The sequence below is a fragment of the Chelonia mydas genome, chromosome 6 (assembly GCF_015237465.2).
Source record: "Chelonia mydas isolate rCheMyd1 chromosome 6, rCheMyd1.pri.v2, whole genome shotgun sequence".
NCBI classification, from domain to species: Eukaryota; Metazoa; Chordata; order Testudines; family Cheloniidae; genus Chelonia; species Chelonia mydas.
The window spans coordinates 78,436,645-78,451,885 of record NC_051246.2 but is presented as its reverse complement, the minus strand read 5'-3'; the positions used below and the strand labels follow the sequence as shown (position 1 = coordinate 78,451,885).

The 15,241-nt window shown below is 36.5% G+C and overlaps 1 protein-coding gene across 1 annotated transcript in view; it reads left to right on the top strand.

Moving 5' to 3' along the window:
* The window catches only part of CDIN1 (CDAN1 interacting nuclease 1), a 170,706-nt gene that overhangs the window by 83,755 nt on the left and 71,710 nt on the right, over positions 1 to 15,241 (top strand). Inside the window, 5 exon segments of the mRNA XM_037900520.2 lie at positions 1,159 to 1,188; positions 1,190 to 1,257; positions 4,769 to 4,810; positions 4,813 to 4,852; positions 4,854 to 4,871. Coding sequence (XP_037756448.1) covers positions 1,159 to 1,188; positions 1,190 to 1,257; positions 4,769 to 4,810; positions 4,813 to 4,852; positions 4,854 to 4,871 — 198 coding nt within the window.

The following is a 15,241-nucleotide window of genomic DNA, read 5'->3' as shown; positions in this document are numbered from 1 at the left end:
CAGCTGAAAAATTAACTTCAGACTCTTGTTTTTCACAACCTGTAACAAATGTACCCTTAAAAATCTAAACGTTGTTCTTGTCATTAAAATGTTCTTTCAGCTCAAAGTGCTGACCTTTCAGGATATGCACAAAGTGTTCTAAAACAGAGTTCTGAACATTTGCCATGAAACCACTGTCCTAGGCTGATAAATGGATTGGAAATAAGCTACCCAATTGTGGGAATGGGCCATTAATTTTAATCAAAGGTGATGCAGAAAGGCGAATGGGATGCATGACAATGTCAACAGCCCAGTAGATGTTAAGAGTCCACACAGCCTTCCTTGTTACTTGGTTGTGCAATTAGTTGAGGTTGGGTGAAGACAGAAAGCCATGTCTGGAATTGAATGACCAGGTCACTCCAAAATCTAATGGAGAAATGGTGTTTCAGGAATACCAATCTAATGGCATTAGAAGTCAAGGACAACACCTAGACAGTAGTGAAGTGTTTTTGTTTTTTTCTTTTTAAGGCATGGGTTGATTTTTTCCCCCACAATTTTGTCTTGCTTGCTCCCTGTCATGGTTCTGAAAATCTTCAGATATTGCTTAAAAGAAGTTTGGGTATTTACAAAGGATACAGAATTACAAACAGACTTAACTCTTGAAGACAATGTTCTTTTAAATGTATGTACTACTGAACTGTAAAATTTGGCAAATTCTACGTAATGCAAGAGAAATAAAAATCTGTGTCTTCTCTTTCCTTTTATAGCTTTCCAATTGGAAGATAAAGTTTTGTAATAACTTTAGTCAGACTTCAATATAAAATAAGAAAGCAACTATAGAATATGTACATTTGTGGCATTAGTAAAAAGCTGTTCAGGTTAATTCTAATGTGAAGAGATTCTTCTTTCGATAAGCAAATATATTTCTTTATTTTGAACAGTTTTTCGGTTACAAAGTACTGTATGACAGCTGGAATTAATGATGTTTATAATGAAGACATAAAAATGCAGAGACGACAAAGAAGCATTTTTATATCCATGCTTCAGGTTTGCTAAGAAGGTTCATTTAATCTGAGACAGCATTGCATACATATGAAAGATATGTATGACTGCATTAGTAATTCTTGCACTCTTATTTAAAAGAAAATTAATTATACTGCTGTCTGGTTAATAGAATAGTGTTATAAACAATAGTATTTGTTCTCTATGCAGCTGAAGAACAGCTTCGTGCAAAGGGTTATGACAAAACACCAGATTTTATTTTAGAAGTGCCAGTAGGTGAGTCCTTAAAGCTTTTTCTATTAGAATTTATTGTGTTTATACTAAAATGTTAACATTACTTAATGATAAGGCAGTAAAAACTAGATTATATTATAAAATATTTCTGTAAATATTATAGTATATTATGCATGTTATACTTTATACATTACAAATATAAAATATTGTTTCTAGGGATTTGCAGTAGTAACTCGATAACTGTAAGTGTTTTTTGGAAAGCGGGGGGCTTAAGTAACATCCCTGTACCTCAAACCTGAACTGACCACCATCTGAGGCTGAGATCAGAACCATTTATAATGGTCTATCCCCAGAAACTCATAGACCCAGTCAAACTCCAAAATATCTTACGGGTAATGCCTCCCCACCAAAAGGCCATGGAATGGAAGATCCAGCAAATCAGTGAAACCACTCATTTGCCTCATTTTGGCTTCCACATCCTCCTCGTTGCCCCCACAGATCTCCATGGGTGCTTAATAGCCTGACCGAGAAGAATCAGGAAGAAAGAAAATTTTGTGTCAGTGGAGAAAAACTGGTAGATAAGTTCTAGCATTCCCATCCTACTGGTGATGAGGATCACATAAGCATCTAGATAGTCAAACACAAGGAATTCTCAGACTTAACAGCTATTCCATGGAAAAAGTAAGAATTTTTTCTTCTCTGTTATGGGGGGTGTACAAACCCCACACTGAGGCAGAGAAAAGGCTGAAACAGTACTGGGCCAGGAAAGCTACGCCCCTCAGGCACTGCTGAGTATGCTCCTGGGGAAAAGGAGCAGTATAAAAAGAGCTCCAGCCACTCAGGCATGGGGGAGGAGAGAAGCCATTTCTAGCAGGAGCACTTCCCTGAGAAAGGCAGAAAAAGAGCTCTTATTGAGGAGGTCTTACTGTGAATCTTTCCTCCTCCTCTTCCTCCTCCTTCAAGATATCACCCTAGAGGCAGGGAGAATCATGTTCAGGGGCACCAGAGGGTTGCCTGCATCAGCTATGAGACTGGGAGTTTGGCGCAAAGGACTATAACTAAACAGCAGCTATACCCCAAACTGAGAAATTGGATGGGGTAGCAAGTGACCCAAGGGAAGGTGAACTAGAGGTGGACCAAGCATAGGCCAGCCCATGCTGTCATACTTTCAGGGCCCTGGACCAGACAGAGCAGAGGACCCTGGTCCCCCTGTTCATCTTAGAATCCCTTACACCTAGCTCTGGGAATGGGCAGAGCCAGGGGTTTACCGACAAGGAAGCTGACCCAGTAGAACCCCATCCAGGGATCCCAGATACACTGGACGAAAAGAGAGACTGTGGCAGCAGGCCCAGACCACTAGGCCTGCTGACCAAACCAGCAACCCCACTATTTCCTCCATAATAGCAGCTGCTGAATCATGAGTCACCACCTTAACCAAGAAGAGTTATTCCACTCAATTTCAGAATCTGGCACCTCCCTTTTCAACTATATGTCAATATATTTTTCAGAGAAAATCAGGAACTCATGGAAGCACTATATGAGAACTGAGCCATTATCTGTGACTCAGATTTTTGCCCTTCTTGGTGATTCAAGCTTCTAAGACTCTTACTAGCAAAATTGTCAACATCTGCTTCGATGAGAGATATCTATCATCATTTACTCTAAATCATGTAATTACCTCGCCAGTATTTAAGGTATAATCACTCAACACAACATTGTTCTCACTATGTAATCACTCTTTTATGAGAAAGCATTTTGAAAAGATCCAAAGGGACATCTTCCACTCCACCTAGATATTTTCAATATTCTGGACTCCTCCCACTCAGTTTTCAAGAACAGAGATAGCGCTGGTGGCACTAATAGATGACCATGGACAAATGCCATGCATCCATACTCAAACAACTGGACCTCTCCACAGTATTTGATACATTCAACCATGATAGTCTGCTGTCCCACCACAGAGACTTGGCAGGATTAGTCTACGATGGCTTAATTACATGCTGTCAGGCCACACTCATAAAGTTGCAATGAACACCTACTCTTTCACTTCCAAAGCTCTCACCTGTGCAGTTTCATGGATCTGTCATCTCACCAGTCTTGTTGAACCTATTAAGAAGATTGTGAAACAGCACTGACTAAAAATCTAGCAAAAAACAGACGATATCTAGCTATTAATCTCTTTCATATCAAACACAAACTCACCATCTCCCAGCAATCCAGCATCCTGGCTGTGATGAACAGAAGAGCAACTGGCTGCAGTTCAAACATTGGAAGGCTAAAGGAGTTGTTGGTTGGGAAAGGCAAGTATTTTGGAAAGCTTACTAGCTCTGGAACATCACCTTTTTGATCGGTTAAAACAGTCCATGGATTTGCTGTCTGTCTGTACGCTTCACTGCCTCTAGGTGTCCCAGTAGCTGTGTAGAGTACCTTTTTTACACCCATCTGTGACTGGCAGGAAGACAAATAACTCCCCCTCTTATCAGACTTCGACAAGGCCATGGAAATGCATGTATACTTTATATCTGTGATTCTCTACTTAGATATAAAGAGGCAAACTTTTTAAAATTCTATAATTGATGTAGAATACAAGAGCCTGTCTGGCTTTGGAGCACAAACTTCTGAGAGCACATCGCCCCAAGTCAAACTTAATGTTTCGTTCCTTAGGCACTACAGTAAGCTAAATACTACAGTGATAGGTGCTATAGAAAACTATACAGATAGAAAGGTCTTCAAAGGCTTCCATGGCAGTGTCCCAAGTTACCTGGAGGGAGACTGGCTCATCTTATATGGGCATAACTTCCCACTGAAAAATTGGTCAACCTCAGGAGTGAAACCTTGTTTGTGCAGGAGATGGGCCTCTCATGGTGACTGGCGCACAGGTTGGAAGGTTGCTCCTAGAAGACACCATGAACTGCAGTGTCTTCGGAGAAAAACGGAAAAGTCACTTCTTTGACATATCCTTCCTACATAATAGCACAGAACAGATCCCCACAAAGGTACAGTGTCTGCTGACTCCAAAGAGAAAAGGGAGAAATATATATGTATGTACGGTTCATAATTTTCAACACTGTGGGGTGAGCTTCTGTTGCTTGTCTGCTCCCTGTCCTACCCCAACCTACAGCACTGAAAAGTTTCTGCTACAGTAGCTCGCCTACATGCCCCTGCATTCACCAGGTGTTTCCAGCCCCTTTCCTGACACCTAAGAGGGAGAGTAAGGGGAAAATGGGTATAGCTGTACTTCTGTCCTCAGTATTTTGGCTCCTTTTTCATTGAGTAACTGTTTGTACTGCTTAAGTGCCTTCAAAGGACTTTGGAGCACACGTAATTAAAGTTAAATTGAGAGAATTGTAGTAAACACTACTATGTGGTTCTTAGATTTTTGTTTCAAAAAATATTCATTGCAAATGTTTGAAAGATGGTTTACAAGTATACAGCTGTGCCGTAAGTATAAGTTCATATGTAGCTTGATTATGTAGAACTTAACAAATCTTTGTTTGTCGTCAGGTTTTCAGAGCTTGCATTCATTTTATATTAGTAATGCTTGTCCCCCTAGCTGTTGAAGGACATATAATTCACTGGATTGAAAGCAAAGCTTCATTGGTGATGAATGTAGCCACCAGGCCTATCTGCAGACCAGTCTGGAGCTACTGGAATAGGTAGGTTTCCATTATTTTTCTTCATAGATGAGTACTAAGTTAAAAGCTCATAAGAATTTCCGTAGCTGGAAAAAATGGTGGTAGTTTTTATTTATGTGTGTTTTTTCATTAAACCATGTGAGTCAAATGTATTCTGGAGTCTAACGTATTGCATTTTAGAATCAAAGTTCCTGAATCAAGGTAAAATGCATAAATATCTGTTTCAAATTCTCGTAATGATTGTCATTTAAATCATCTATGTCTGTCTTAAAGATAACAATTACCGTAATAGACATTGTAGTCAACTGTTTTGCGAGAGGAACGAAAGCATCTCAATTCAATTTCTCCAAGATAAAGAGGGAATTTTATCCATAGTATTTGTGAAGACTTTCAATAGTTGTAAGACAGCCAAGGACATCAGATTACAGTGTACCCAGTTCCATCTAGATTGTATAACAAGCAGGCTCCCCATGTTAGGAATTAGATTGTCCAGTGACTGCTGTTTATGGCCATTTTTTCCTTTGTATTCATAAGGAAATGCATAACACACTCGGTAGGAAAAGAAGATGGAATAATTAGCTGCATGAGTGTTAGAGAAAAACAATTACTTTATACTTCACAAAATTTTTATATGGAGGGGACAACATGTTGTTAGGATAAAAAGATATTTTCTTCTAAAGAATGTTTAGTAAAAGTAGTTCTTGGTTTTCCTTCACTATTATCCTTACAACAGTCCTCACCATTAGCAGCTCACTGAGTTAAATTCGCCTTTTGCAATAAAACATACCATTGCAGAAGGGAAGTTGCAGTGATTATTTATTTTTGTGCTGTACATGGCATCTGGCCTATCTAGTTTTGGGGTGTAGCAAAACACTTCAGAATAATTTCGACCTTTTGAGTCTGATGTCACCTGCAGAAGCACCCCTTTATTTAGACCTGTCAATCAACAGATAGTATTTTATTTTTGTTTTATATATATTAACTAGGCACCTGTTCATTTTGACATAGTAAAAATAGTGAGAACAACATTTCTTATTGTGTTGGAAGTGAAGCACATTTAAGGTTCTGTTGCCAAAATTAGGATGATTGGACTTTTGTAACAATAATACTGCTTTGTTTCAGCTTGAAATTCTGCTAATAGTGAAAATTGGTGTAAATATATTTCATTGTGCTATACTTTCAGTTCATCTGAAGAAATCTAGAAGTCCCATTACCCAGTCTAGGGTTGATTATTCATAAGAATGTAATGCCACCTTGATTAAAGAAACTGGACAGACTCCATTGTTACTTTGTGTAAGGACTGTAACAATCCGTTATATCAACATTAGTAGACATTACTGCAGTATACTAACAAGTACATAGATATCAACAAGAGACCAATTAAATAACAATTAGTAAGTGTACCGTGGATGACTTGCTGTAAGTACATGTAAAGTCAAATATAACAATTTACTTTTTCCATCATTTGCAAGCCTGGATACTGCATCTCGAGACTCTGTAATACAATTTATGGAGAGTCCCAGGAGAAAACTTGACACTGTTATTAGCTGAAGTAACTTTACTATATATGAAGAAGACACTAGCAAAATGTCTTCTTTGACACTGATATTAGAATAATGATAATTCCACATAATGAGAGAAGCATTTCTTCTTCTCTGTTTGAATATGAATAGCAAGTCTTCCCTCCAATGAATTCTTTTCTCCCTTTAATTGTAATCTAAATGTCTTTAGTCCTGTGCTTATATGTAAAAAGAGAACATGAATAAATAAGAACAAATTTCCTGTAAGTATTTTTAAAGTAACACCTACACTTTTGAAATGTAAATTGACATTCATTTCTAATTAATAAATTAAGCCTGATATTAAAACACCTGTTTACATCTAATAATCATAATGGTAAAATGAAAATAATCTTTGAAGTCCATTGTGGTGGGTTCGGTCACAGAGACTCCCCTCGAGACTGTTACTTGATGAGCTGGGATACCACTGAGAACAACCCTTCTGCCAGAACAGGCGCCCCGCCACTCCTGTCTTGCTGAGTTAGGCACTCCAGTCAGCTCCAGCACAGACCCAGAGGTTGGACCACGCTTCTGCAGTTCACTGAAACTAAGATTCACTCAGCCCAGGGGCTTCAGTTAATAGGGACTTTCCCAGCACCCAGTGTTCAGCCTTTCTGGGAGCCTGAAACCCAAGTAAATCCGTTTTACTCTGTATAAAGCTTATATAGGGTAAATAGATAAATTGTCCACCTTCTATAAGACTGATAGAGAGATATGCACAGCTGTTTGCTCCCCCAGGTATTAATCACTTACTCTGGGTTTATTAATAAACAAAAGTGATTTTATTAAGTATACAAAGTAGGATTTAAGTGGTTTCAAGTAATAACAGACAGAACAAAGTAAGTCACCAAGCAAAATAAAGCAAAAACACGCAAGTCTAAGCCTAATACATTAAGAAACTGATTACAGGTAATATCTCACCCTCAGAGATGTTCCAATAAGCTTCTTTCATAGGCTACAGATCCAGGATCCTTCTTTTACAGATCCAGACTAACACGGCTACCCCTCTGATACTTTCACAGACTAGACTCCTTCCTAGTCTGGGCCCAATCCTTTCCCTTGGTACAGTCCTTGCTAGTTTCAGCAGACATCTCAGGTGGTAAGCAGGGGTTTTCTCATGACTGGCAGCCCCTTTTGTCCTGCTCTACCCCCTTGTATAGCTTTGGCATGAGGTGAAAATCTTTTGTCTCTCTGGGTCCCCTCCTCTCGTTCTAAATGGAAAAGTACCAGATTTAAGATGGATTTCATTATCAGGTGACATGGTCTCATGTCACTGTAAAACCCCTAGTCTCCACTCCCCCTGGGCTGGCCCACACGTTCACAGGAAGGCTTTCAAGTAACTAAGGCGATATACAACTGATTGTTTCTGGAGCACCTTTAATGGCCTCCACTTAATATGTTTACATCATTGATACAAGTTGAGATCTTATTCTCCTAACTCCAGATATAGAAATAATACATGCAAACAAATAGGATGAACACACTTAGTAGATTACAAACTTTCTAATGACACCCTACAAGGGATATTTAGCGTAAAGTATATTCCAGTTATGTCATATTCATAAGCATATTTCCATAAAGCATATGGAGTACAACTTCACACCCCTGGAACGAAAAGGTGTGTATGACTGATAAGAAAGGTGGGATTTTAGAGGATTCAGTTCAGATCACATACAATTTAGTATTTGGTTTTTGTTTCATGGATTAGAAATTGACTATCAGGATTTATCACACAAGAGAAAACTAGGAATTGGAACAATGGAATGATAATCCTTTTTTCTACTAAGTTGTTTGAAAGAGTTTGACATCTGTTCATCCAAAGAATGTTTAAGTAATAATTTTATCGGTTTGGTTGAAGTAAAGGCAAATTATTTTGCGGGTATATTGAAAGCATGCATTTTTATAATAGCATCACTAGTCTCCAGTAGTATGTGGGCTTAGAAAGTTGTACCAGTGAGTTGAAACCTAGTGGTTTGACAACCAGATTTAGAGGAAAGCTTGGGAGTTGCATTTGTCAAGTAGCTAGGAAAACTGTTCATGCATACCCACTATCCAAAGCTTCATTGGCAGCCCAAACATAAAGAACTGAAAGGTCATTCTTCTTCCTGCAGTATGATGGTTTGTTGACATATTTTGACACACTGGTACAATGCTGAAAGGTTTTGACCTTACTGCAACATTGGGAGAGTTAGGGTCAGTTTAGCTATCTGATGCTTGTAGAATTTCACACATGTTAGAATTTGGTTTTTTGTTGGTTTGTTGTTGGATTGTTTTGTTTTGTTGTGTTTTGGGGGCTCCTCTGTCAGAATTAGTAAACCAGTTTTAGAAATGGACATGAATGGTCTTGGAGTTTATGATCACTTTTTACTATTCAACCAAATTATCCTTGTCTAAACAGAAATAGTGTACATTCAACAATTTACGACTCAAACATTCTTTTTATAAGAGTAATTAATTTAGTTTTCATAAAGTCAGTTGTCTGTTTGCTAATTTTAATAGCAGGAAGTGAAGATAGTCTTATTAGTAGACCAAAAAAATAAAAAGCAATTCTAAACTAAAAGGAGAGCCAGTTGTTTAAAATTGTCCGTATACCAGTGAACCAGCTTTGTAAAGAAATCAAGATTATCAGTATCTGTCCTTTTGATCATACAGAATAATCAATATGTGTATGCAAATATACATTTTATAAAAGGGAAGATCCCACATGTACCTTATTTTCAGCAACGTTATACATATATGCTTGTTGTGGCCATATTGTTTAATGAGATTTACGAAAAGTATCAACACATATTCTGACTAATAATGTAGTTTGTGCAAAGAATTTGTTCAAAACAAGTAGCCCAAAAGAATTTGTTTCAGTCTTTGGGCAATAGTCTGATCCTTAACAAGATGATTTAGAGTGTTGGACGTGGTTTCAGTGAGAAATATCTACATTTTGTGTTGACAACTACTACAGTTGTATTAATTTCCAGGATCATTTTAGATTGTTTCACTCTGTATCAAAAGTCACTTGTGCATTACCAAAGCAAAGAGGGAACAAATCCACATAACATTTAGATTAAAATTTAAATTTGAATGATAAATGTCAATTAAACATGAATTACAGTGTGTTTTTTCATATAAAATGTTTTATACATATATCTCAAATTAGGATTTCATTATAAATGGATTAGAACTTATCCTTTGACTGCTGGATTATTGCATTCTCAGCTTTTACAGTAGTATACAGGGTGCTATATATCTTTGTTTGAATTATTTTTCTTTATATTTTTCTCCACTCTTTCAGATATTGTTATGTCACTGGAGACTATCATGTAGTACAGATAGAGCGCTTTCAGCTTCCACATACATTACCGCAAGGCTTCAGCTCCAATTTCCCTGGTATTTCTCATTCAGATTAGACAAGCATCTAATTTTATGTACAATATGAGCTGACAGCATAGATCCTGCTATGTTTGCCAAAGGCCTGGTCACAGACACTCCACTATGTCAAAGAATGTCAATCCTCACAGACCTTACCTTTCAGAACTCCTTGTAATTTTTAATTGACATTTACATCTGACATTTTCAATGTATTTCTTATTGTTGAGTCTTTATCTACCTAGGAATAGCTTTAAAAAAACTTTGGTAAACTATTACATCATATATTTTAATTTAACAAGGTCAGGTTGCTTGCTGAAACTCAAGAATAACCAAATTTCCTTCCCTCTCCACCCTCCCACCTCCCATGTAATTCTGTAAATGCTCTTCTAATCCATTTGAAGTGACAATTGGGCAGGGGGTTGAGAGTGTGGAAGGAGCGTGAACTTGTAGTATACATGTGCAAAACATAATTGTGTTAATTGTTGGCCACCCTCTGTGTGCAATAAAGATACCATAATCTTCTGAAAAATTGTGTGTACTGCTACTACACACATATACATAAACAGCAGAACACTTTAAATAAAACAAAGCTTAGAATATGTAGTGACTTGCAATTTGTATAATGTGGTGTATTTTCTCAAAAACTGAAACTTTCATTTTAGTTTCAAAGATTAAAAACTTAATATATTAATATAAGTATAATTATCCATCTACTAGAACTTAGAATAAGGGAGTACGGTTGATGATAAATGTCAAAGAGCACAAAACTAACAGAAGCATTTTGTCACAAATAATGCTGCTTTTCCTCTAATTAGTTAATTTACATTTTACAAATTAAGGACAAAATTCAGACAGAAAATAATCTAGTAGTGTATCATAGCTTTACTGACCTGTATTTGTAACTGCCAAATTTAAGTTAATTAGAAATGTAGATGCTGTTTGTTTTATCTGTCAAAAAGCTCATCTCACCAAAAAAAAAAAAAAAGAAAAAAAAACTAGACACTTTTCTTCCGAACATTTATCATCTAAATAATAGTCTTGCCAAGATGGCAGCCTCATAATAAACTCTTTTCAGTGGAGTGATGGGTAATGAAGCTTGCTTGTGAAGGCAGCGAAAAATGTTGTCTAGCCAAATGCGTGAATATGATGGCTAGAGAATCAGTGGACTTTCTCAGTCATCAATCTTTTTAGTAGCCTCTTATACATCTGAATATTTTGATAGATGATCTAATAATTGAGTTATCTATCTTTCTAACTATCAGAGTTGCATAAAAATTATTCTCACATGCTACTGAATATTAAATATATTGGGCTTTCAGTAAATTTTTCAAAAAAGGGCCAAAAGGTGGAAGAATTGTCTTATAAACACACCTTTATGTATTAATGTTAAAATTACTATATCTGGAGTATAAAACTACTTGTATTAATATAAGAAAAAAATAAAGTCAAAAGCCGATTACAGACAGAACTCTCTCACAGTAAGTAAAGCAGGTGAAAACAAGAGGCTGAGTGGGTTTCAAAAATTTAAGTGCAGCTTGAGATGTAAAATTAAGTTTGTTTGTTGGTCTGTGCCTGGCTAAAGGACAGCAGTCTTATTTAATGTTACACAAATTCCCTGTGCCTTGGAGATTTTTGCTTAGGAGCAGATAAATATAGTGTCAGTATGGACTTCAAATTACCTTTCAGTCTTTTTGAGAGTGGTTCTTCCAGGTTAAAAATTAGGAAACTGAGAAGTATGTATAGAAGATGTCTGCATTATGGTATACCCTGGGAGGTAATATGGAATGTGAGGACTTCTGGTTTCTTAAACACAAGAAACTGCCTTCACAGAGCTACAATTATCTATTTTAGGTTGGAGAAGGCAGTTGAGATTTTTGCATTAAGCACATCGGCATCTCTATAACCAGGAATTCCTTTTAAGGTTCCAAGACAAGATTTAAAAAAAAGAAAAAAAAAAACCTTTAAAAGTTAGGGGGGAAAGAATTAGATCACTGAAACATGTTATGATGTGGAAATTGGTCTTTAATGGGTCAGCTGAAGATCATCATTTTAATAATAGCAAAAATGTTAATACTCTCATCACAGCAAAGAAAATCCCTTTTGTTGTGGTGTTAGTTTTATGCAAATATCAGCAATGTGGTTTATGTTGAAGGACACTCGAATGAGCAGTTTAGGCCTTAATTTTCAATAGTTTATAAGATGGACCTTCTTTTAATAAATCCTTCATGATTTCTTTACTGTACTGAATATTAGGGACCTGATATCTAATTGAGTATAGTAGGTTGCTGGTAGAGATCATATCAATCATAACAGATCAGAATTTAAGTATTGTGTTTATTGTAAATCTCATAAACAAAGCTGTGATTACAGTACTGCATAGTCTGTGTGAAAAGATTTGATTCTGCATAAAACCTGCAGTGACTTTTTCCTTTTGTCACTCCAATTCTGAGTTTAAAATCTATAGTACTTTTCATCTAAGTTTCTCAGAACACCACACTGGCAAGATACAGTTGACCTATGTTTCCATGCAACAGAAGGAGATACCTGATTAGTTTTTCTAACTCTCTACCTTAGGTTTTTCTATTGAACCTATAACTATCGTATCTAAATACTTCCTGGTCTTAGGCAAGTCCCTGAGATGCTGACCACTGAAGATAGGAAACTATGTACATGATTCAGCAAGATATTTAAGCATGTTCCCAACTTTAACACTTGGGTATTAACATCATCGTTTAACATTTTATATTGTGATGGAATCTGTATACCACCCAGGTGGGATCCTGTTGGGCTAGACACTGTACAAACATATGTAGTACATAACAGACATCCCATTGATTTCAGTGTGGTTATTCATATAGTTAGATATGTACTAAAGTACCTTGCTGAATCAGGGTCTATATCTCCCTGAGAGAGTGAGGGGATGGGGCTATAGGTTAATACATTTTATATATGAGTAAAATGGCACACAGAAGTTTAAATGAATTGCTGAGTGTCACCAAACATTGCAAGAGCTAGAAACTGAGCCCTGAATTCTGACTCCCAGTCCCCTTCTCTGACCATCATCATGTCATCTTCAGAAGTTGTATTTGTGCTCAAGTACACATTTATATTTACACTATGTAACCATAAGGAAATGTAAAATTTAGAGCACACACTACGCAAGTGTCACTAAAACCCAGGAATATGTCAATAAAAACAATTATAATAAGTTAGAATTATTTACATTTTATGGGTGGAGCATATGTAAACTACATAAGAGACTTAAAATTGTTTATCCATAATAAAAGATATTTGAATTATTCAAAGCTTCTGTTGTTTTCTTGACTACCCCTGGTTTCTTTTGACTTTATGTAAATAATCTTAAATAAGCAAAAATTAAAATAACTAACATAGAATTTCTAAACTTATATATACACATACATACCCACATGTGTACACACACACAGTGTATATATAGGCGGGAGACTGCTGAATTTGAATTAATTTGCAAACTGGATACAATTAACTTAGGCTTGAATAGAGACTGGGAGTGGATGGGTCATTACACAAAGTAAAACTATTGAAGTGAGCTGTAGCTCACGAAAGCTTATGCTCAGATAAATTGGTTAGTCCTCTAAGGTGCCTTTTCTTTTTGCGAATACAGACTAACACGGCTGTTACTCTGAAACCTATCATTATTTCCCCATGTTTATTCCCCCCTCCCCCCCCCCGTTCTTTAGACGTTCTTGTCAACTGCTGGAAATGGCCCACCTTGATTATCACTACAAAAGCCCCCCCCCCCCCCCCCCCCCTCCTGCTGGTAATAGCTCACCTTAAGTGATCGCTCTGGTTACATTGTGTATGGTAACACCCATTGTTTCATGTTCTCTATGTATATAAATCTCCCCACTGTATTTTCCACTGAATGCATCCGATGAAGTGTGCTGTAGCTCACGAAAGCTTATTCTCAAATAAATTTGTTAGTCTCTAAGGTGCCACAAGTACTCCTTTTCTTTTAGTGTACATATAAACATTTTTAGATTGTCAATATCGTTGTTCTTTTGGACTAGTCTTTTCTTTTTTTAATCAAGAGTAGCAAACATCTGTGTGTTTTGGTTTGTCTTTGATTAGCATGGCCTCATTCATCACTGGTTTTTGATATGAACACCAAGAAGTGATGTCCTTTTGTTTTAAATGATAAATATGACTTTCTCATGAATATTCACATGCATTCCAGGATTTACATCTGAATTGTCAAAAAGTAACTGCACAGCTTCTGTGATGTGTAACATTATTAGTGAAATAAAGTTTTTAATTTGTCATAGATAGGCCTTAGCCACTGACGTTACAAGGCTATGTTCGCTATGATGCTGAAGAAAAGTTGTCCTTTGCCCACTATTTTTCTAAGATTTGTGGTTTGTCAACAAGAGGCAATATGCCGCGGGAGGGTCTCTGCAGATATTCCTATTTGCGTGGTCTGAGCCTGTCTCTTCAGGTTTCATTGTTTAGGTCTGATGTCTAGTTAGTCCTTATCAAAACTAATACCATCTGAAGTACCAGGCTTCCAGTGGTCACACAACCAACATCAAGATTTCTTCAGTCTGACTATTATTATTAAAGACAGTATCTCTTTAAACTTGAGCTTTGTTTCAATGTCTGTATCAATTAAATCTTGTAAATGTATTTCCTTGAAGGTGTGTGTGTGTGTGTGTGTGTGTAAGTTATATCTGAATTATATAAAGTACTACGCATTTGTAATTATAAATTATGAAAATACATGTTTTGAGCCTGATGATTTAAGGCATTTAATTCCCTTTTATTTTAGTTCAGAAGGAGTTTAGTGAAAGTTTCCCATGGAAAAGGATGTGCATTCCCATAATAACTGGGTCCATGATGAAAATTAGCTTATAGCTCTAGAGGTTATGATTATAGTCTTGTTTGATTTCTTTATGTTGTGGCTTTTCAAATAGCTAACAGCATTCATCAATTTAATATAAAATTTCTAATTAGAATTTAAAACCAGGATAAGTAAAAGAAAATTATTCTTCGGACTTTCAGTTACTAAAGTGTTGCGTATCTTTATATGGATTTTACTTCTTATGCATATGATTTTTAAATTGCAAACAGTCTGTTGTTTAAGTTTGCTGAACGTGCTGAGTACAGCAGAAAGCATGCTTTCATTTATTTGCTTCAGAAGAAAAAACTGTTTTGTACCCTTGAAATACAGCCCACTACATTAATTGAGATTTTTGTCCTATTGTGAGTGAGAGTTTTTGAGACACTGAAGCTCTAACCCAACTTGAAGAAGGCAATGATGGCAGTGAGCTTCTGTCCGGAGTTAATCAGCTGCAGAATTTGTAAATTTCATATGTGTCAAAGTTGAAAATGTTAGCACTCTAATAGAAGCTTGAAAAGGTTAGATCTGATAAAAGCCGTCAGCAGTTAAAGAAGTGATTTATGGGAACTGTAATGACACAAAATGCCTCATTT